Source organism: Hippoglossus stenolepis, chromosome 8 (genome assembly GCF_022539355.2).
Source record: "Hippoglossus stenolepis isolate QCI-W04-F060 chromosome 8, HSTE1.2, whole genome shotgun sequence".
Taxonomy (NCBI): Eukaryota; Metazoa; Chordata; class Actinopteri; order Pleuronectiformes; family Pleuronectidae; genus Hippoglossus; species Hippoglossus stenolepis.
The window spans coordinates 22559215-22581440 of record NC_061490.1 but is presented as its reverse complement, the minus strand read 5'-3'; the positions used below and the strand labels follow the sequence as shown (position 1 = coordinate 22581440).

General features: G+C 42.5%; 3 protein-coding genes across 4 annotated transcripts; 2 read left to right on the top strand and 1 right to left on the bottom strand.

Annotated features, from left to right (window-relative positions):
- Positions 1 to 601: 601 nt before the first annotated feature.
- On the bottom strand, positions 602 to 13041 carry bag6 (BCL2 associated athanogene 6). 2 transcript variants are annotated; one of them, XM_035163561.2, is made up of 26 exons: positions 12902 to 13018; positions 11455 to 11478; positions 11098 to 11185; positions 10882 to 10999; positions 9896 to 10110; positions 9714 to 9776; positions 9509 to 9631; positions 9132 to 9382; positions 8825 to 8957; positions 7961 to 8161; positions 7655 to 7877; positions 7301 to 7351; positions 6584 to 6930; positions 6420 to 6492; positions 5923 to 6287; positions 5481 to 5739; positions 5230 to 5399; positions 5083 to 5136; positions 4692 to 4800; positions 4364 to 4488; positions 3491 to 3625; positions 3113 to 3169; positions 2780 to 3004; positions 1605 to 1712; positions 1368 to 1514; positions 602 to 1164 (listed from the first exon to the last, which is right to left on the bottom strand). In XM_035163561.2, the coding sequence occupies exons 3-26, from the start codon at positions 11176 to 11178 to the stop codon at positions 1069 to 1071; spliced, it is 3729 nt and encodes a 1242-aa protein (XP_035019452.1). In that variant the 5' UTR covers positions 11179 to 11185; positions 11455 to 11478; positions 12902 to 13018; the 3' UTR covers positions 602 to 1068. The 2 variants fall into 2 exon arrangements, with proteins under 2 accessions (XP_035019452.1, XP_035019451.1); XM_035163560.2 differs by lacking the exon at positions 11455 to 11478 and having other exon boundaries at positions 12902 to 13041.
- Positions 13042 to 13081: 40 nt separating this feature from the next.
- On the top strand, positions 13082 to 14564 carry glrx3 (glutaredoxin 3). Its single transcript, XM_035163563.2, has one exon. The coding sequence runs from the start codon at positions 13084 to 13086 to the stop codon at positions 14059 to 14061; it is 978 nt and encodes a 325-aa protein (XP_035019454.1). The 5' UTR covers positions 13082 to 13083; the 3' UTR covers positions 14062 to 14564.
- Positions 14565 to 15981: 1417 nt separating this feature from the next.
- apom (apolipoprotein M) lies at positions 15982 to 19367 on the top strand. The gene is made up of 7 exons (XM_035164080.2): positions 15982 to 16180; positions 16496 to 16635; positions 17304 to 17374; positions 18256 to 18390; positions 18953 to 19051; positions 19153 to 19180; positions 19275 to 19367. Exons 1-6 carry the CDS (start codon positions 16067 to 16069, stop codon positions 19164 to 19166), a joined length of 573 nt encoding a protein of 190 aa, XP_035019971.1. The 5' UTR covers positions 15982 to 16066; the 3' UTR covers positions 19167 to 19180; positions 19275 to 19367.
- The last annotated feature ends 2859 nt before the right edge of the window (positions 19368 to 22226 follow it).

Below are 22226 nucleotides of genomic sequence, written 5' to 3'. Positions count from 1 at the left end.
GAAGGTGCTTTCCACCGGCGCTGTGATGCATGCTGGTCCTAACACAATGCATGCTGGTTAGAAATTGTGTCCGACTTCATCCAGCGCTGCAAAACTTCACCAGCCCTGTTTTTTACTGAATTAAGACTTAAAAATCTCTTTACTTCAGAAAAACGGAGTGGATTTTTATCAAATTTTTCTGAATTAACAAGATCATTTTCTATTAAAAAAATCTGCTGTTTTTCTTTTGAATTAACAGGATAATTAAGTCTTAAACTCAGAAAAACCAAGCCCATTTTTTTCCCCTCAAGTGAATACAATAGGCTTCAGTATATCCATAAATGTCAGGTGTTAAAAGGCAAACCTCTCTTTGTACCTGTTGTTTTTACTCCTCCCCTTCAGGATCAAGTCAGACACAGTCAGTCCAAGTCGAACGCACCGAGAGTCCAAGTGACAACTGGTCAAAATTCGAAGGCAAAGGCAGACTTGAGATATTATGAAATGATCTTTGACCAGGAAAATCTATCCGTGAGTGTTTGTGCCTGATGCAATGGAACTCTCTTCGGGCATTCCTGATATATCACGTTCAAAACAATCCCCCACACACAAAAAGAGAACTCCATTGTATCAAGATTTTTATTAAGCTTACTGTACAGCATGTTCATCACATGAAAGTATACTCTTGCGCTTGATCGAGAGGAAGGCAAAAGTCCACTACATAACTAGAACTCAGGCTCAATATTAACAAAGCTACACGAGGATAAGAGAGCAAAAGAAATACCGACGGACACAAGGTAACCAGACAGAATTAAAGTCACCAGGTTTAGTGAAACTTAAATCTAATATATCATCATTTTGATCGGGAACATTCTCTCAGCAAAGGTTTGACCTAAATAAACACTAAGTAATAAATAGGCACTGGGGAAGCAGTCACATTAGCATTAGGAAATTAGACGAGAGAGCTGCTAACTGCTTAAAAACGGTACACACAGTTGGGAGAAGCTGTAGCGAGTGGTCGGGGGAGTTAAACGATGATCCGAGAAATGAACACAGAAGAAGACAGCTAGAGTGCTTGGGAGTTGCAGCTGATTACGAGTCTGATGAGAAGGCTCTATGCGAGTTGGGGAACTGCTGAGAGTTGAAATCCGGATCTTCTCTCACTCGTTTCTTGATGTCGGCTTTGACCTGAGAGGAGAAGAAGAAGAGAAATAGTCAAGATTGAGGTGGAAGACAGGGGCACTTTGTCAAAATGTGACTTTGTGACATTTACAGTGTTTCATTGTTATAACAACCTACTATTAGTTTAATTAAGTGATCGTTTAAATCATAAATTAATAAACTAAAAGGTCAATTAGTTTACAAATACATGACAACTGTTGAGCAGTTACCTGTTCTGCGTACGCTTCCTTTGTCTCCTGTGTCTCCAGATCGTCCTGTAGTCGCTCAGCGGAGGTGATGGGCCTGACTCCGGCCGTCCTGGCTGCTTGACTCACTGCATCAGAGAGGGAGAGGAGGCTCGCACCACCCTGTCCGGTCTGAAAACACACACGTACAAACATGGTAAATTAGGTGAGGACATGTGACGCTCTTAATGTGAAGAGTCAAGCTGGAAACGACCTGATCACCTTTCTGCGTTTCGCTGGCATTCCATGCAAATAGGCGTCAGACAGCGGAGGCTGGGCCTTCATCTTCCTCTGGGTCATCATATCACACCTGATGATGGGCACCCACTCCTACACCACAAACAGTAAACACACAAGGAGGGTTATGGGTAACCAGGGTGACAGCGGGTCCTCAAGAGGTAATAAAATGTCTTAAATACAATTTTACCAATAAAAGTCCTTAAAAAAAATTTATAAATTGGATGGATCTTATGTTTTTAGGCACACCACATACAAAGCTCACCAGAAAAGTTTCTCTAGACTGAAGTAAAATGATCATTAGCTGCATCATTGGTCCGTTTCTGGTAACTAATGCCTTTCTAGTCTGCCTGCAAGTTAGTTTACAAACATGGGGAAATGTGAGTGGTGGTTAATGTGCCAGGAAAAGTTCTTACAAAGCAAACTGCACTGGGCGAAAGTCTGTCAAACCTGGCAAAATAGGGATCAAGGTGGTGGAGTCTATTGGACATAAATTCATTTTAAGTGACATTAAAAAGTTGTATAATAAAAAAAATGTGGGGGCATTTTGCCTTTATTAATGGAACAGTAAGTTGAAATGGGGAGAGAGCGGGGAGGATGGGGAGCCTCCCGCTTCCAGGTGGGGTTTTAAAAAGGTCTTAAATTTGACTTGTCTATATCTGTAGACACCTGAGTAAGTTTCACAGTTTTTCCAGTTTGTCTCAAAACTACAGATCAAAAGCAAACAAAGCCTCTCCTTCCACTGCAGCTCAGCAAGGAAACACTTGATTTGACAAACACAGACTTCAGAGGCATTGTTAACTTTAGCTAAAGTAAAAATATTTTTTTTACAGCAATTTGGAATGTATCTCCCGTCTCTTATCCTGGGACCCAAACACGTTTTAGTGTATTAATGGACATCTGAGTGTTGTTTAAAGACGATCTCAGTCAGTTTGTATTTCCAGAAACAATGTCCCTGCTACTCTGACAACTTTAGAATGAAACATTTCTACAGCAGAAACAGTTCCTATAAAACTGTCTGATCATCCAGACTAACAGGGAAACTGTCCAGGAGCAGAATGTCCTGAGCTCCTGTCTTGTTGCACGGCCCTGGTTCACATTTACAAACAACCAAAGTGATGTGTTAATAAAAACAGCGAACAAACTGTGTGTTCTCTTACAGGGGGAACAGCAGCCGCCCAGGCCTCTGACTCTCCAGCAGAATCCTCGCTCCCTCCCTCAGCTCCCGCTGCTGCCATGTCGCCACCTAATGGTGCGGCCCCTCCTGCGGCCCCTAGGTCTCCAGGCAACACCCTTGTCTCCCGTGACGATGCCCTTGTGTCGTGTGACACAGACATGGCCTCCTCTGCTGTGGTTGCTGCAGCTGGTGAGAGGGTGTCCAAGATCTTCAGAGGGAGAGAAGAGGGAGGTGAGGAAACTAAAAGTCAAAGCGGCACCTGAAATGTCATGTTAAGGTTGATCCACAGAGGATTTTAAAGACACACCGTGCTTACCGTTGCACTTTGTGCTCGTTCGGGCTCTTGTGTGCCAGTTGCAGAAGACTGATCTCGCTGAAAGAATGTCATCTAATATTTATTAGCCATTTCAGACGTGCTGTCTAAAGAAACACGATATGTAAGAGCCATCAGACAAGACGGACGGCTCTATTTGCACGGTACATTATTTGCATATACCTGAGTACATGTGTTCAGTTGTGCAGGAAACTGATAAAATGTTAAACTCATCAAAATCAAAGATAGATACAGAAAGGAGAAAACAATCAAACTTTTAACAACCTGTGAGTAACTGAACACCTGAGAGGTAACATGAGAGAGACACTAACAGCCACCAACACATAAATTAAATAAAACCTGCTGTGTTTGATGCATTACCTGTGTGTGAACGATGTAGTTTTGGATCTGCTCCTGTGTGATCGGGATGTGCTCCAGAATCACCTGCAGCCTCATCGTCATCATGCTGGTCATCCAGTTGACCAGGCTGGGGCTGATGTCACTCGACATCCTTCGCTGCAACCACAAGAAAAGTCAGCTTTTACTTTACTTTTGTATTCTTTACTCTCTTTGGATAAATTAAAACTTCAAATTGTTTGACCTCCTCTTTTATAAGACAAAAAAAATCTGTACTCTTCTCCAAGTGATGCTTGTTCTTGTTGAGTCATTATCAAAGTCAATCACACATGTATACAGTGCTAGATCATGTGTTTGACTCTAGATGGGACCATCATTTATAAAATGAACATCATGCTGTACTGAAGAAGACTTAAAATTAGAGTTTGAGACCATAAAATCCTTAGGAAAATGTTTACTGACGTTATAAATCAAGAGAGAAGTTGAGATGTTTCTCACAGACGTCTATAGAAACTGACTTCCTTTGTTTTTGCAAGAACTGGAGTCGCCATCTGCTGGTCATGGGAGAGAATACAGATTTCCATCCCTTCTGCACTGGCTTAATTTTCCCGGACCCAGTGTCAGTGTCCTTTTTTATCTAGTCTATGATTTAAATTGTAGAACGTAACGTCAGTGAATAAAGTTCACCTAAGTTTCTCACACTCAGATCTTGTGTGGCAGTCTGTATAAAAGATTTAACAACTCATTTACATACTTGCATTTACTGTGACAAGCACAAGCAGGTGTGTATTTATCTGGCACCAATGCCTACTGCATGTAGGAGTCTACTACCTTCAGAACAGAGAGCAGTATCTGATACAGAAAGAAGCATTGAAGTGATGTAGTGAGTGTACTAACTATTCTGTGGTTGATGACTGCAGTCAGAGCTCTCTGGTCTCCTCTCAGGCAGTGCAGGTTGAGGGCCAGACACTCGAAGAGCGCCTGGTTACACATCAGCAGCAGCCGGGGGCCAAACAGCTCATCTGGATGAGAACAAATATTGAAATTGAATAATAAGGAAAAACATTGCATGAAAACATTTATTTTATTAACAAATTCTTTTACGAGTCTGTACATTTGCTACAGAGACAGTTTTACTTTTTTTAAGTCAATTTGACTTATTTTCCTCAGGATTCCTGATAAATCATTAAACTAGAAAACCAGAAAAAGAAAAATTGTCTTTTACCACTGCAGCGCAGAATATGTGTGGCGATACGAGTCAGCTGCTGTCTGAAGAAGGACATGTTGGTCTGAGTCACATCGACGCCGTCCAGCACGGTGACCGAAGACTCTCTCTGAGGGAGTGGAAAGTGAAGAAGGTGCTATTAAAATCACTCGAAGGAAAAGATGGCGCAGTATTTTAAAGTCACTAAATTGGCTCCAACTTTTCTTCAGTAAAGCCAAAATGACTATATGGACAATAGAGAAATCCTTATGGGCAACTGATCACAACTTCCTCTGATTCAAATCTTAGCTGTGATAAATTAGTATCTTATAGTGTAAAAAATGATTTGATCACATTTCAATAGTTACTATTTTGTATTTCACTGGATGAGGAGAGGACATGAGGGACTTACAAAGCTCTCAGTGATGTACTCCTCCAGTTCGTTAACAAGACTATCGGCAGCCTCCTGTGGGACGGGAAGAAGGAAAAAATAAAACAATTACCGGTCAATTACACAAAAGAGAAAAATGTGTGAGAATTCCTGGTGAGTCGTACTAACAGCAATATTCTGGTCGGTGGGCTCTCTGCCACTGAGGTAGTTCTGGGTGAAGAACTGGGACAGCTGAGGCTGGATGCGACCAAGAGGTTGGTGCTGGCCGTGAAGCAGCATCACCAGGTCTGACATGGTGAACGTCTGGCACACCAACATCAACAGCTCGCCGAAAAACCCTGTGAACCACAAATAAAACAAAATATAAAAGAAAGAAATACAGAAAATGCTCCTTCACTACATTTTGTGCTGTTCTTTACCAGTAGGATCCTCGGGACTGATGAAGATGTTGGTTGCCTGCGACAGCCTCTGCATAAACTGAGCGATGCTCTCTGTGTCGTTCTGGGTTTGGCCCAGGGAGCCCATCATGGTGCTGAGAACACCGCGGACGATGCCTGTGAATAACTCTGGGTTGAGGGCTTCAGCCGCTCCAGTGGGATTAGGCATCGGGTTGGGCCCTGAACCAGGAGCTGGAGCAGTACCAGAGGGAGGTGGGGGTGGAGTAAAGATGGGCTGGGCCTGGAAAGGAAATGAGGATTTGTTGACATTAATACACAGTAATTTGTTTTAAAATGTGTCCACACACATACACTGTGAGTCATTTACTAAATAAAATACAATTTAATTTAAAACAGTTTATTGATGGAATCCTGGATAATAAAAGTAACCCACAAACAAAGTGCCACACATTCAAACACCTACCTGCTGCATGAACTCGCTGACTCCCTGGATGAAGGCTGGAACACCAGATGTGGTGACAGTGATGGAAGGGGCTCCTCCGGGGCCGACACCAGCTGCACCAGCTGCACCCAGGAGGGAACCCAGGAGCTGGCTGAGGTCTGGGGGTATCTCCTGGGACTGGGGCTCATTGGGGTTGGTCTCATTCTGGCTCTGTGGACTAGTGTTGTTTGCAGTGGGTGGGGGTGTTGGTCCAGAGGTGGAGAAAGAAAAGGAGGAGGAGGAAGAGGAGGAGGAGGAGGAAGAGGTGCTGGTTTGAGAGGGGGGAAAGGAGGTGGAGGAAGGTGTGGATGTGGATGAGGAGGATGAGGATGTGACAGTTTGACCAGCTGTGGAAAAAACAGATTGAAATATTTATTAACAGCAATGGATTACCAATATCTTTTTAAGTAAATTAATCCCATAATGACAGAAATGCTGTTAATAGTCTGAATCTAAATTGAATGAACGGATGAGCTTACCCATTTGTCCCGGCAGCAGAAGCTGTCCGACTAGTCCACTAATCATCTGGTTGAGAGCAGCAGGGTTGAAAGCCTGTGGAGGAAGATTTTGTATTATTCTCAAATACTGAATATGTTTACAATCAGCCTCAACAATCACACAGATGTGAAAACATTATTCCCACCTGTCCTGGCTGCTGGCCTGGCATGGCAGCCCTCACATTGATGGTGGTTCCCCTAGTGCCAAACGCCGGAGGGGGCATGTTGGGTGCAAAAGGGGGTCGGGTGAACACAACCCTGGCCTGGGGTCCAGTGTGGGGAGGTGGTGGGGGAGCAGTAGGGGTGGTGGTGGGTGTGTTAGGACCCGTGGTGGTAGTCGAAGAGTTGGCGGTGGAGCTGTAGCCGGGAGGGGTGGGCTGTGGTGGGACTGGCTGGCCGGTGGCAGCGGCGGTAGCAGCGCTAGTAGCTACAGCAGCGGCGTATTGGCTGATCTGTTGCATGAGGTTCCGCATAAAGTCCGGGGGGAGGGCACCTGGAGGCAGAAACCGAGCAGTGAATCAAAACAATATGATTTCTTGTTTTTGTGATCAGAAGAAAATAGGACAGATTATTTAATGTTACAAAATTAAGGATTTATAACTTCAGCTAAAAAATGTCATTATCAATGATTAATATCATTATCATTGTTCCTACATTGTTTCCTGAAGCCAAAGTCGACTTCATTCTTAAAATGTTTTGTTCCTGACAAACAGGTCTGAATCTAAAAGTATTAAATTTCCTATAATTTTAGGCACCCAATAAATTCAAATATTTAAAAAATTTGATCTAATATTTGACATTGCTGATCACTTGCCTGTCAATTAATTAACTTATTGACTAATCATCTTTAAACCGGCCTTTACCTGGTTGTCCGGGCATTTGCTGACCAGCTGCTGCAGGGTTTGCACCTTGACCTGCACACAAACACAACACAAAAAATAGTTTAAACTCCCGTGTACTAGTATGTTACACTCCAAAGAAGTGCATTTGCAATAACATCTTCATCCAACAAACAAAAGTCTGATAAGATTTAAGCCTATAAATCATTAAATTCTCCAGACCAGTCGGCCAACGCTCGTGGCAGCAGGGCATGGAGGATGAAGTGGTGCCATATGTGCAGTCATTCTATTCCAATGCCCTGCCTCCCAGCAACGTGACACACAAACGCCTTTAATGAAGTGGAACATTCAATCAGTGTCGAATACGGGAAAACACACCATCCGTGTTCATCTGCATCATGACCACCGGGACTGCCTGGTGGCTGATCCTGATGACCCGGGGGCCAGCCTGTCCCTGTCCCGCCTGCTGATTGGACGGGGCAGTCTGTGGGGGAAAGGTCTGTCCCTGACCTGCCTGCTCCGACTGGCTGGCCGACTGGGTGGTCGTGGCTGGTCCCTCAGTGCCGTTAGCCGCAACAGTCACTGTGGCGCCCATGTTCATCTGTTGGTGAAGATGCGAGGACAGTCAAGTCAAATGAAACAAAATGTTCACCTTCTGTCTAAAATATAATTGTGTTCTCTTACTTGCACTGGGATGTGGTGGTGTACGGCTCCAGGCATATTGGCCGGGGTGGAATAGTGGGAGAAAGGACGGACCACGTGTAGGTGGCGTGGCACAGGGCTCATGAGGTTCAGTCGCAGGTCACTGAGGGCCACAAGGGCGTTACCAAGGAGACGGAGACACTCCATTGTCAAGACGAGAGTTCGCTGGTCCTCCTCTCTCTCCTGTTACAGACAATATATATCAGCTTGAGAAAAAGCTTTGAAAAAAACATTATATTGACTATTAATAGTTTACAAAAATGTAATCTAGATAGAACATTAGTATAGACGAGGATTCCTGCACATTGGTCCAATTCATCCATCCAACCAATCATATGAACAAACTCTCCACAGCTGTAAAATATACACATTTCATCTGAAATCCTAATTACATAATCTGAATGGATTTTGAGTTTAAATATGATATATAAAATATACAACGAAGCAACAGCGCCCTCTGCAGCTACAAAGCGGTGATTAATTCAATTGGGCTCTGTGTCAGTTCTTTTTAAAATTAACTTAGGCCATAGATATTTATAAATACCCACTCCAAAATATAAACACACGTAATTAAGCAAGACAGAAACAAAGATTAATAAATCGAACATGCGTGTCCACCCCATGTATGATACCAGGTGAAGATACAAAGCAATGGGAGGAGATAGTATTTGGTATATATATAAAATATGTAAGTGTACCACATGTATGAAGAGAGTATAAGACTAAAGGGGCAGAGCCTCACTGGGCAACAAAACTCATCGTATTATCAAGGCCTTGTACGAGTCTTTAGTTTCAACATATACCAAAGATCAGCAGTGAATTATTATGTGGCTGTTTGAATCCTACTGTATTGTTGTTGTATTCTGTGGTGGTGGCTGTCTCCAGGATGGTGTGAGCTCTCTGGAGGAAGGGCTGGAGTCTCTCCTCTACCCTCCTTAGCTCAGACAACATCTCTGCCAGCTCTGATGGGCTGGGATGACTAGAGGAGGAAAAGCAATCAAAACTTGTCACATTCAAAACACATTCCAATGATTATATGCCAAATAATTTAAGGATGCTTTCAAATTTACCATTGATAAAAAAAAACTGAATTGCTTGTGCGGATTCTCACACAACTATTATATGCGGGATAAGTAACAATCATAGGTCTCACTTGGGTCCAGGTTGGGGGGTTGGTCCCTCAGACTGCCCAGGAGCGGTGGGTGCAGCTGGGGGAGTTGTTGGAGGTGGGGAGGTGTCCATGGGCTGGGAAGGAGACGGAGTGGAGGAGGTAGAAGAAGATGAGAGAGGAGGGGCAGCAGCAGCAGTAGTAGTAGGAGGAGCAGCAGCAGCAGCGGCAGCAGCAGCAGCAGCAGCAGCAGCAGATGTTGTCTCAGTTTGGGAGGATGCGTCACTCGGCCGAGTCTAAAAACAGACACAAGACAGAGGGCGCATTAGTTACTGATAAGACAGAGGGCGTATTAGTTACTGATAAGGCAGCGGTTTCTCTGGAACTTTGCTGAAGGAATAATTTTAAGGTTGAGCTCTCACCTCCATTCGCTGGATGACATCATTGACATCCCTCAGTAGGTTTTCAGCCAGCACCAGCCTCAGCCTCGGCTCGCTCTGCACCGGTTGGTCCATATCAATGTGCACATTCACAGACCCGTTGCTCTGAAACAGAAAAAGGGGACAATTAACAAAACAGGGTGATGTCATGTGGTTTTGTGTACAATCAGCAGACTCTGTATCTTACCCCAGTGCTGGTTGTGACTCTGGCATTTCTGGCACTCTCCCCCACCATCTGCTGGACTGACATCTACACGAGAAGAGTAACACACTGAATTAACACACCTTTGGAATCGACAGTTAACACTCAAGACCAACCTTCTGTGTTGGTCGTGGCTGTAATGAAATGAAACATGAGACAACTCGTACCTGTATCTGCTGAGGGTCCATTATGTTGACAGGAAGGTTGAAGGTGCCCAGCATCACGTAGCTGTTAGCATTGCGATCATGTGGGGGCACTTGGGATGTTCCTTGGGAGGACGAGGAGGGGCCACTGTCAGCCGAAGTGCCTCCTGACCCTGAGCCAGGCTGAGAGGGCGGAGGAGGCGCCCGCTCCACAAGGTGTATCACCTTGCCACCCACATCTGGGACAACAAGAGCACTACAGTTACATCTGTGCACAGAAGATAGTTTAAGGCCAAGGCCATGTAGGGAGACTTCCAGTGTATTGTGACAACACAATACACAGGAAGCTCATTCGAGTCACTCAAGCATGACGTTTCTGACTTAGAGGACCCATAACAAAACGCGCAAGTGTTTTTTTCCCAGAGTTTTGGGGTTGGTAGACATGAGCCAGATACCCACATTAATGTGTAGAAGCACTAACAAAGTGGAATTTGCATGATATGTCCCCTTTAAGACACAGGTGAGTGAGCTCCAAGAGAAAACTAATACTGTGATGCAATAGGGTTTAATTTAACAACTTCTTTCAATAAAAATGTATTCACCAATGATTCGATTAGTTATTTGGTCTGAAGAGCCACTGAAGACAATGAAAGATTAACATAATTTCCCTGAGTTCAAAGTGATGCATTCAAAAAGCTTTTGTTGGATAAACAGCAACAATCAAAATGTGTCATTTTCCCTTAAAAACTGAAATAATAAATTATCAAGATAGATTCTGAATGATTTCAGCTAATTTATTAATTGATTTTTTCAACTAATAATTGGAGCTATACGATACAATTTACTGTCAGCACTTTTTACCACAGCTGTGACAGCTGTCAGCTGTACAGAAAAAAAGTTTCTGTACAGGAAACCTCAAAGTAAACTCTACTCTACACAGGAAGTAGTACAGAGAGAAACCTAAAAATCCAGTTAAAACAAGATTAAATCACAATTAATTAAGTACTTACTGTAGTCTGCCAGAGTTCGTTCATCCTGTAGCACTCTGCCCTGGTAGATCAGTCTCTGTTTGTCCACAGGGATTCCCACTGAGGGAGCAATATGGTCCTTGAACTCTTTCACTGTCAACTACAAAAGGGTGGAAGAGACCTTAGTTAGACGACCTCAGAGGCTGACTGGAAATGAGAATGCTCTCCAGAATGCGCAGTAGGAATTGAAGAATTTACCTGACCGCCAACAGTGTAGGTCCTGCTCTGGGAGTCTAAGGTTTTGACTGTCACCTCTATCTCTGCAGTTTGTTCCTCCATGGTGTTGCTGTATCATAAAAATATGAATAGAATTAAACAATTTGGATCAAGATACACCAAGCAAGGCATTTTACAGTTAAAATATAAACTTGTCCACCATTTACACATTACCCCAACCAATTTATGTCTAAATCAGCCAATAATCACATTCATTGGTGCAACTATGACTAATTTGTGTTCCTTTAGTTGATCTGTTCATTTTTATGTGAAATAACTGACTAGTCAGCAAGTGTTTAAAGTGTCAGAAAGTAAATGCAAATCTTCAAAAATACTCACTTAAAAAAGATAACTGGATAAACACTAATGAAAACAGAGACCAGTGAAAGTTCAGCATATTATTCTTAATGGGAAACTAAAGTCAACACTATGAACAAACAGTAGTTATTAAAAACATCAAGAAAATAACCATGTGCCAAATAGAATGGAGCTGGCGGCAGATTCTGGTTTAAAATTGCCCAAATCTGAATGTGATGAGGCTCCTCTGGATAAATGTGGTCCAGATTTCACCTGTCTTTTTGTAAACTACATCCAGTATGATGAGGTCTAGATGGGGGAAAAAGCCGGGACATCCTCATTTTTGTGTTTTCACAAACAGAATATCGACATATAGTGTTTTTATCGAAACTTAAAAAGCTCCGATGAGGTTTGGACAGACGAATAGCTGGAAAATTCTTTGTGTGTTGTCACTAACAGAGTAAACATTTGAAAAATCTAGAGTCAATATTGTGATATTGTGGATCCAGATCTGGTCAAAATTTGAGAAAAACAGGGATATTACAGTTTTCTGCCTTTTCACAGGTACATTAAATATACAGTACAGGTGTGATGAGTCTTAATGAAATGTATTTTAATCCAGATCCTGGCCAGAGAGGTCTGGATTAAATCGCCCTTTCCATATTTCCACAAACAAAATAGAGGTTTTGCAAATCTAAAAAACATTTATAAACACATGTCCACTGTTATTTCCGTGGTTTTATATCTAAACCCGGTCTGATGATGTTTGGATGGACAAAAGCAGAGAAGATCCTGGTGATCGAGTCGAGACTTGGCAAGTCATAGTGTATTGTGCATCTAGATCTGGTCCAAATGTGGGAACAGCAGACACAATCCAAAACTATACATCAATTTAAGTTAGATTGTTTAATTAGATGCAGGTTCGGGCGTGATAAAGGCGATTGAATCTCCCGTTTGATGTTTACCCAAATCAAACAAAGGCTCGGATCCAGGCCTCTGCACTCTCACTGTCAGTACAGTCCAATAACACGGGTCTAACTATAGGAGGTTTCACAACTAACCCCGACGTGACGAGGATTCGATGGGAACCCGTCGGCTAATTAACGCGTCCCGTGTTGTTTTGTTTTCACGCAATCGTCTATAAAAAGGGTTTGATAAATGTGGAAATGGTGACAACCGACGCTAGCCTGGCGGATGCTGCTGTTAGCTTAGCGTCGGTGACATTACGCTGTCGTGTCTGTACCTCGGGTCTCGTTCACGGGGACGTTTAATTGCACACTTTGTAACATGCAACGCGGACGTTCGTCGGCTAGCGTTAGCCAGCTACCGTTAGTTGCCGCTAGCCTTGTTAGCAGGGGTTAGCTAAGCTTTACAGACGTCCTCAGTGTGGCTAAGCGGGCTAAGCTAATGCTAACAAAACGAACCGGTACAATTAGCGTATCGCACCGGCGGCAGCAGGTCTTTGGGTTATCTTTGGCATGAACTGTACCTTAGCAGTCGCACTAGCTTTCGGGCTTATCCAGCGTCAGCAGCGGGTTCTTATCACTAAATTAGACGCGATTCACTTCCTGGTACGAGCTCTGCTACCTGGAAGCTACCAGGCTGCACGGCGGATGTGACGTCGAGGTGACACCGGAAGCGCTCGGCAAGTGTGGTGGGGGGGAAAGAAAAATGGCGAACTTGGTGGAGGCGACGAGCCAGCGGCAGTTTGAAGACATTCTCGCCAAAGCGGGGAAATGTCTGACCGTGGTGCACTTCCAGGCGGCGTGGGCCCCGCAGTGCGTCCACATGAACGAGGTGATGGCCGAGCTGGCCAAGGAGCACGCGCACACCACGTTCGTGAAGCTGGAGGCGGAAGCGGTGCCGGAGGTGTCGGAGAAGCATGAGATCTCCTCGGTGCCCACGTTCCTGTTCTTCAAGGCGGGGGAGCGGGTGGACAGCCTGGACGGGGCCCACGCTCCGGAGCTGACCAAGAAGGTGCAGCGCCTGGCGGTGAGCGGGAGCCAGGCCGGGGCTGCGGAGAGCGGCCCCGCGGACCTGAACCAGCGGCTGAAGAAGCTGATCAACGCGGCGCCCTGCATGCTCTTCATGAAGGGGTCCTCGCAGGAGCCCCGCTGCGGCTTCAGCCGGCAGATCCTGGGCCTGCTGAAGACCCACAACGTCCAGTTCAGCACCTTCGACATCCTGTCCGACGAGGAGGTGCGACAGGGGCTGAAGATCTTCTCCAACTGGCCCACCTACCCTCAGCTGTACGCGAACGGGGAGCTGGTGGGAGGACTGGACATCGTGAAGGAGCTGGCGGAGTCCGGGGAGCTGGAGAACACCTGCCCCAAGGCCGCCACCCCGGAGCACCGGCTGAAGAGCATCATCAACCAGAGCCCCGTGATGCTATTCATGAAGGGCAACAAGAAGGAGGCCCGGTGTGGCTTCAGCAGGCAGATCCTGGAGCTCATGAACGGCGCCGGGGTGGATTATGACACCTTTGATATCCTGTCCGACGAGGAGGTGCGTCAGGGTCTGAAGACTTACTCCAACTGGCCCACCTACCCCCAGCTCTACGTGAAGGGAGAGCTGATCGGAGGCTTGGACATAGTCAAGGAGCTGAAGGAGAGCGGAGACCTGGTGTCGGTGCTGAAGGGGGAGTCCTAGGATGGCACCAGGGAGAGGGCGAGAAGAAGAGGTCACCACGGAGGCCCCCACACCGGCCTCCTGTTACTGATGCCAAAGCTACAGGAGCACCAGGAAGAGAGAGACAATTTATATAATAGAGATACAAGTAGTAAATAAAGAAACTACTCACATAACTTAACTAGTGTGGCAGTTGGAGATGTGACTTGGAGTAATTCTAAAACACCTTATCAGAAATGTTTAAACTGACACTCAAGTGGTGGGGGAGCTTGGCCTAATTTTATAAATCCCTGCATTTCCTTTCTATCTGTCACTGGCAAAATATCAGGAACGGCCGACTTCAAGTTCATATTATCTGTTGTGTTCGTTTCTGGGTTACTTCTGTCCTTCCAAGATTCACAGCCTCGAACTTAACAATGGGTTTATGCTGTTTATGTGGCCCCCTGGTTTAGGTTTAAATGCAAAGTCCACATGCACTCGTTTGTTCATCATTAACATTATGATTAAATGGTAAAAAAACATCAGATTCTGTTGTTGTTGGTCATATTTACATAAAGTTATATGTTTGAAATACCACTTAAGAATGCACAAGAACAATAAAAACAAACACTGAAAGATCTTTGAATATATAAGGAGGAGGGATGTAGAAACTAGACTGATTTTATAACAAAAACAGTATTTGCTGTGTTTGGACTGAATCTTAATTACAGAACATCCACCAATCCTGCCATTAAATTCAAATTTGGCAAGATGGCGATAAGAACAGGGAGTGGACACTAACATACACACAAAAATTCGAACACAACAATGCTCCGACACAGCCTCAAACCCCTAAGTGGAGTTAAATCAGCAGCTCTCAGGTGAAGGCTCAACAAAAATCCAAGATTAGTTTAGTTGGCACATTTAGTTGTGCAGTTTGTAAGAAAGATTTCACATAAACTACAAAATTAATTACTACAGAACTTGGTTGAAGGGTGTAGTTTGGGTCAGGGAAGAACCCATTCAAATTTTATGCATTTACAACATTTCCACCGTCCCAGGGAATAACTCATGGCATGTTTAGGGAACTGATATTTAGGAGTGGGTGGAATTTGGTGTAGATCCAAATCAAAATCTAGTGAATTTGAATGTAGTTTAAAAGGGGACTGTTGGGCCTTGGCGGAGAGATGCACTCTACTGAGGGCCATTCTGATTTCATCTGCAGTCCCTGGACAGGATCATATATTATAGCCCATACAGTACAATGCAACTATTAAAAGCAAACAACCGACCAAACTATAAACAGTACATCACATATTCGAAATCATACAAATTATACAAGATATTGTCTCCAGGTTAGAAAACAGGTTCAAGGTGCAATGCTCACATGACTTTATTTGTGTCGAGCCTAGTGTTGTTTGAACAGTGTTGTATGATAGTACTCCTACATTTCTCTTAAAATCTGACAACCCCAAAAAAACACAAACAAGCAGGTGTAGGTTGAAAAAAAAAAAGGTTCAGTTACCTTCAAACATGTGGTTAATGATTCCCAGTTGGTGAATGTTGACAGAGAGTGTGGGACTTTGTCATTCAGGACAGATATGACTCAAAACAAATGATCAGTGCTCTATTTTTGAGGGGTTCCTGTGAGTATTTGAGGGTAATTTAAGATTTCCTATAATTATCTGCTTTGTTTAATAATCTGAAAAGAAACTGCAACTTCCTACATATGATGGTGACTCAGTAAGTGAGAGAGATTTTCACTGAGTTTCCCCTAAAAGCTGATTTTGGAACATGAGTAAAATGATTCATTTGACTATCAGTCTGTATCTTTACATTGACGAATGCAGAAATCCCACAATCAACCCCACAATCACTCACCACTTCTGTAGGTCAGGGGCTATCACAGCTAAACAGGTTAATCATTCACTTACACCCACTCTCCGTTCAAGTGACACGTTGAACCATTAAACAAATTCAGTGTCCCTAGGATTTACAGGCATTTCGATCAGGTTCGATTCCAAGTGTTGACTCCACAGTGGCAGTTATGATGAATGAAGCCCTGTCGTATTTTCTCTATTTATTCGGTTTGTTGTATCAGGCCATCGCTCCCTGCTCGGTCCCTGAGCTGCTGCCGGCCAACACTGTCAACCATCAGCAGGTGAGAAACAAAATATTTTTTTTCTTTTATGATAATGCAAAAGGTACGATATGGACGATATTTTGGGGAAGGTTTATAATTTTCTCAGCAATTTTTGATTGCTTTTTTTTAACCAGCAAGTTTCTTTTGACTGTAGAAGTGTCACACTTATACTTTCGTACGCTGAGATTAACATTCAACGCTGCAACACACACTTTCCACTGCCTCTGTTCTTTCCATTAGTGGTCTTCGTCACAAGTCGTGGGCTTGTAGCTTAGGTGCAGCAACTGAATTTCAGCCGCAACCCACCTCTCTGTGTATCTCTGTGTGTTTCAGTATCTTGGGAAATGGTTCTTTATAGCAGCAGTCAGTCGAAAAGAAGCTCACATCCAGAAGTTCAAAGCACTGGACAACATTTTGTTCACCATGGAGGAGCCGGCCAATGACACGCTGCTGCTGAGAGGACTTATGCGCATGTGAGGAAGTGAACAGACACACACACACACACACACACACACACAAAATATCCCACCGTCTGGAAGTGCAATGAAGAGGACGTGAAAGGAAAAGGAAATTAAAGTACTTCATTATTTCGTTTATGATCATCTCTAGATCTGAGGCTTTGACACAATGGTGATTAGTTAATTACATTATAGCCGTTATTCATAAGTCAATCCAACGGTTAACATTTTTATAGTATTTTGCCATTTTCAGAGATAGTTTTCTTAAATTTTATATGGTACATTTGATGTAATTATTTTAACTCATAAAAGTCTGGATTGAGTAATACTTTTATCAATTTATAATATCTAGTGGTGGAAGTACATTAATCCTTCACTACTATCCCATTTTTTTTATTTAAGTGAGCGAGTGTATTGTAAAATAATACAATCAATGATTGTTCTAAAAATATGTCACATTTCTTATTAAACTGGTTTATAGAAGCAGGGTTAAAACAAGTCAGGGTCACAAGAAATAAGAAAACCCAACACTTTAAATAGATAATGGAATTAGGGAAGTGACATTGAAAATGTTGAAATGTTGAAATGTTTCGAAAATGAAAGTCCTGAGTGTATCTTGCAGATTCATTTACAATATAAAACTGCTTCAAGTTCAATGTAGGTTTTCTTACTGTGTTTTTTAGGGGGGACAACTGCATAAATCAGACCTGGACCTATCATCTGCATCCTGACCGGGATGATTTGGAGCTGGAGGGTAACTGGCACCGTCTGCATCCACAGATGCTTAAAGTTCCTGAAGGCCAAAGCTAATCCTGTTTTATAAGAGACAGCGAAGATGGGAATTTTATGCCAGTTTAAACGGATTCAGTCATTTTACCAGAGTTTTATGGCGAATTTGGAAAACCTCTGAGGCATTTCTGTTATTCCAACGGAGTCAATTTTTATTAATACAGCCTGATATCACAAATTTGCCTTGAGAGGCTTTACAATCTTTATAGAATACAGCCACCCTCTACCCTTTGTACTGTTGGGTGGGATTACATCTTTAAATACTTAGGCCTGTGAATAAATTCAGTTCAAATAAACTAGGAGGATTTTCAATTAGTGGCTATCAACGGGGTGTGATGGAAGTACTGCTGAAGTAACACTTTTTATAATCACTCTTACCATTGAAAAGACAATTTTACTCAACCCATTAATTTGGGCATATGCAACATATAAAAAACTAAAATAATGTTGATGATGGATCTAGATTTTAGGGGTTTTAGCTTCAGGATTTTGGTGGGCGAGCTCAATGTCTGCATGGAAACAGGGGAACAGTTTGTTGTCGGGTCTGTAAAGTGTTCAGAAAATCTGCTTTCTTGCATTTTGAAAGCTTATCACAATATATATCATTTATCTAATCTCTCCAAACGCCTGTGCAAAATAATTTGCAGACGATTTCTCCACAGTCTCTGCAGAAATGAAAAGTTCAGCACGTAGTCAACCGTTTAAGAGAAATCAGCCATAGAACTTGTGCTAACGACTGGTCCTGTATCTCATTGGGTTTGAGTACGTTACAGTTTGTCCGACTTGCTGTGTGTAACTTTCTGACCAGTACCGCTGCCCTGCTGGTGTCTTGTGGTTTTGATCCAGGAAGGCCACAGCGGAGGAACCTGCTCTGGAGCGGCAAGTGGGCCAACTGTGCCGACTGCATCATTTTCCAGGAATCTGAGCCACCGCTAAAGGAAACAGACACAGAGGACTCCCTCAGCAGATTCATGCTTTATGGTGAGAGGTCTCCAAGGACATCTATAAGCCTTCTCTCAAACTATCACATTAAAAGCCCATAAAATATCTACTAACAGCTCATGCTTCACCAGGGTTTGGTCAGTTATCTGTCTTATTAGCTGTAGTTTGATCAGTTATCTGTCTTATTAGCTGTAGTTTGGTCAGTTATCTGTCTTCTTAGCTGTAGTTTGGTCAGTTATCTGTCTTATTAGCTGTAGTTTGATCAGTTATCTGTCTTATTAGCTGTAGTTTGATCAGTTATCTGTCTTATTAGCTGTAGTTTGATCAGTTATCTGTCTTATTAGCTGTAGTTTGGTCAGTTATCTGTCTTCTTAGCTGTAGTTTGGTCAGTTATCTGTCTTATTAGCTGTAGTTTGATCAGTTATCTGTCTTATTAGCTGTAGTTTGATCAGTTATCTGTCTTATTAGCTGTAGTTTGGTCAGTTGTCTGTCTTATTAGCTGTAGTTTGGTCAGTTATCTGTCTTATTTATTTGCAGTTTGGTCAGTCATCTATCATATTATTGCATTAAACCAACCTTTGTCGATTACTTTACACGGCAGCTCGGCAAAATGATGTCGAGCCTGAGGTGGTGAAGACATTTCTGAAAAATTCAGCTTGTCATAACAGGTTGGCGAATGTCAGACTACCTCAAACAAAAGGTTTGGCATTTTGACAGTTTTCAAATTTCTGCCTATTTGTTGATGTCTCTGAATCTCAAGATGTCTCTTTAAATCCATCACTTTTATCTTTTTTTTTACAGAGTTTTGCATCTAAATATTAACACTGAGGTAGGTACGAATCGTCATTCTAATGATCTTTCTTACCTTTCATACCTTACTCTGAAATTGGAAATTACAACTCAGTCTCTTCAATCTCTTACAGGATGTTGCTGTGGCCTCGGACACCCAGGATATTAATACGTTTATTTCTTGTTAAATAAATGTTATAAATAAATATGACTTTTGGTCACCTTTACATGACCCTTTTCACTGTCAGTACAAAGAAGCATATGTAGCTTCAGCTGAGTGAAGAAACATATCTTTGTGACGGAGGAACCATCCGCCTCCCCACAGTAAAGACCTGGGGATTTCCCATCATGCCACTGAACACAAGTACCTGTTCACATAAAGGATCATTCATTAATGATTGCGTATTGTCAATAACAACCCACTCAGATGTTTTCCTTTTTCCTCTGCCAAGAAAAGTATTGGTTCATTAAGACTCAGTGAAAGTAAGGATCAGTTTCATAAACGTCAATCATTTTTGCAACCCTGTGTTTTTATTTGATATATTACAGATTTTATTCTTCCTCACACAGTTTTTCATCACTTGTTCCTCGAACAGATTTACTCACAGGAAGTGACAGGTGGTAAATATGAAATCAGGTGACCAGCAGCATGTTTGTGTTTATCCAGTTGTTTAAACAGTGTCTAACATCCCACTAGCCCCTTTGTGACTGACAGCGAGGATGACACATCTCAAACGAACGTCGTTTTTACAAACATAGCATGATCACTTAGCAACACAATTATTCAGAATCAGAATCAGAATCAGAATTCTTTTTATTGCCAAGTATATTTACATATACAGGAAATTGCCTTGGTGTGGTTGGTGCCTTTGGACATAACAACAAATCGGACATAAAACATAAAACAACAAAAAACATAAAACATAAAACAACATTCGTCAGGTAAGCTAAAAGGAACGACATTCTTTGGAGGTGAAAACAGTAGAACAGATCAGAAAGTGAACTTCCCTCTTCAAACTAGTTTCCCTTTATTGGTCTCCGCCTGGTGAACTGACGTCAGTCTCATCTGATCCTTGTCTACATGCACTGTTTGGATGTGTGTGTCCACCTGTGGTTGAGGAAGTATTCGTATCCTTTACTTAGGAAGTAGACTCAATAAAGTCAGTCTGTCCATCCATCCGTCTACTACAATAAATGTTTAATAACATTCAGTATCCTAATGTAGTAAAGTATAGAAGTATTATCACTTACTTGAAGTATCATCAGCTGCTGTGGGTAGTGTCATATTCGACACTGTTTAATTGATAATACAAATGCATTTTGCTGTTGAATAGCTAATTCTAAATATCCCCCATGTTTTCCCATGATGCCACTGAACAGAATAAATAGGACAGATTCATTCGTGAACTAACACACTCAGTTACACTCAATCTGCTGGAGTTTCCTTACAAACCCTCAAAGAAACATAACAAATGAAAGTGGCAGGAAAAATGTTGCTTTATCAAGACTCTATTAAAGTAACTCACTGATCTGTTTCACATAAATAAAGGACTTTACTTTCTAATCAGTTTTTCCAGAAAAAATGTCTCTCCCGCAGAGGGAGTGTTGCATTTCAAGAGCGATTTCTAACAAGCAATATCAGCTCACTTAGAATAAATATTGAATCATCTCACCAACAACATGTTTGTTGTTTTACATAGTGACTAATATCCCAGTCACTTCTAACTTCTTTTCCCTGCTCCTTTGTTCTGAGTCAGCGTGATCGTGGTATTCCCTTACAGTGACAGCGCTGATAACACATCTTGAATGTTATTTTTTACAGATGTCGTAAAGAAAGCATGGTCACTTAGTAACACAATTATTTGGCAGGTAAGCTAAAGGGCAGGACATTCTTATGGAGATAAAAAAAATGCACGATAGCAGAACAACAGAAAAGAGAAGATGAAACCCCCTCTTCAGTTTTGTCAGGCTGGTTTCACTTCATTGGTCGCAGCTTGGTGAACTGACCTCAGTGTCATGTGATCCTTATGTACATCCACTGTTTGGATTCACACTGAACTGATCCAGATCCTTTACCGGGACCATAATATATAAAGAAATAAGTAAACATTCAACATCCTGATGTAGTAATAGTGTAGAAGTCATATCAACAAGATCTACGTAAAATAGCAGAAATACATCATATATAACATTTTAGATTGATAATAATAATACACCAATGTGTAAGCAGCAATGTACTGTTGTAGCTGCTTGAATTGGAATTAAATCTATTGGTTCCCAACCTTTTGGAGTCGCGACCCACCAGTAGAACCAAGCCGCTGCACCCAACTGTTTTGTGAGTGTTTTTCATGAAGTCGTGACAGAACATGGTGTGTTCTGTAATTTGATTTTCTCTTCCCTAAGTCACAAGCAGCACTCCCCTCTGACTCCCCCACTGACCGGAGACCATGTTGTTTGAATTTTAGCAGGATTGCACAAAAACTACTGGATGGATTATCATGAAACTTGATGGAACAGATGTTTCAGAAAACAACAACGTTTCGTGCGGATCAGGAGGCGGATCCATTCATTTTCTTTCACATTGCGAGGTAGAGCTTTTTTTTTATTTTTTACATTTTCACCAATTTCCAATGGGAATAACTCATGGAAACCTATGAGTGTTAACAATGTGGTGCAGCTTCATTGAATTCAAGGGGACCGCTGGGCTCTACTCTTACAAACAAACTCAATAATATCCATTCTAAAGCAGATCTCATCCCTGGTACAGATAATTTTGAGTTATTGTAAATTTGTTGTACAAGTCTTTTCTTCACAACCATCATGCTGACACCCAGAGATAATCTTGCGATCCTCTTCGGGCATTTGCATCAAACACCGAACTGATACAGGTAAGATGCTCAGAAGCAACATTGAAAATGAGTTAGTTACCTTTTCGTCCTGTGGGGACAGCACCCGACAGCCCACATCTAGCCTTCCACCTCTCATGCCATGTATGTAGGTGTGTGCTTGTGTGTGTGTGTGTGTGTGTGTGTGTGTGTGTTTGTTTGTGCATGTGTGCTTGATAGAAATAAGGTGGGAGAGAGTTG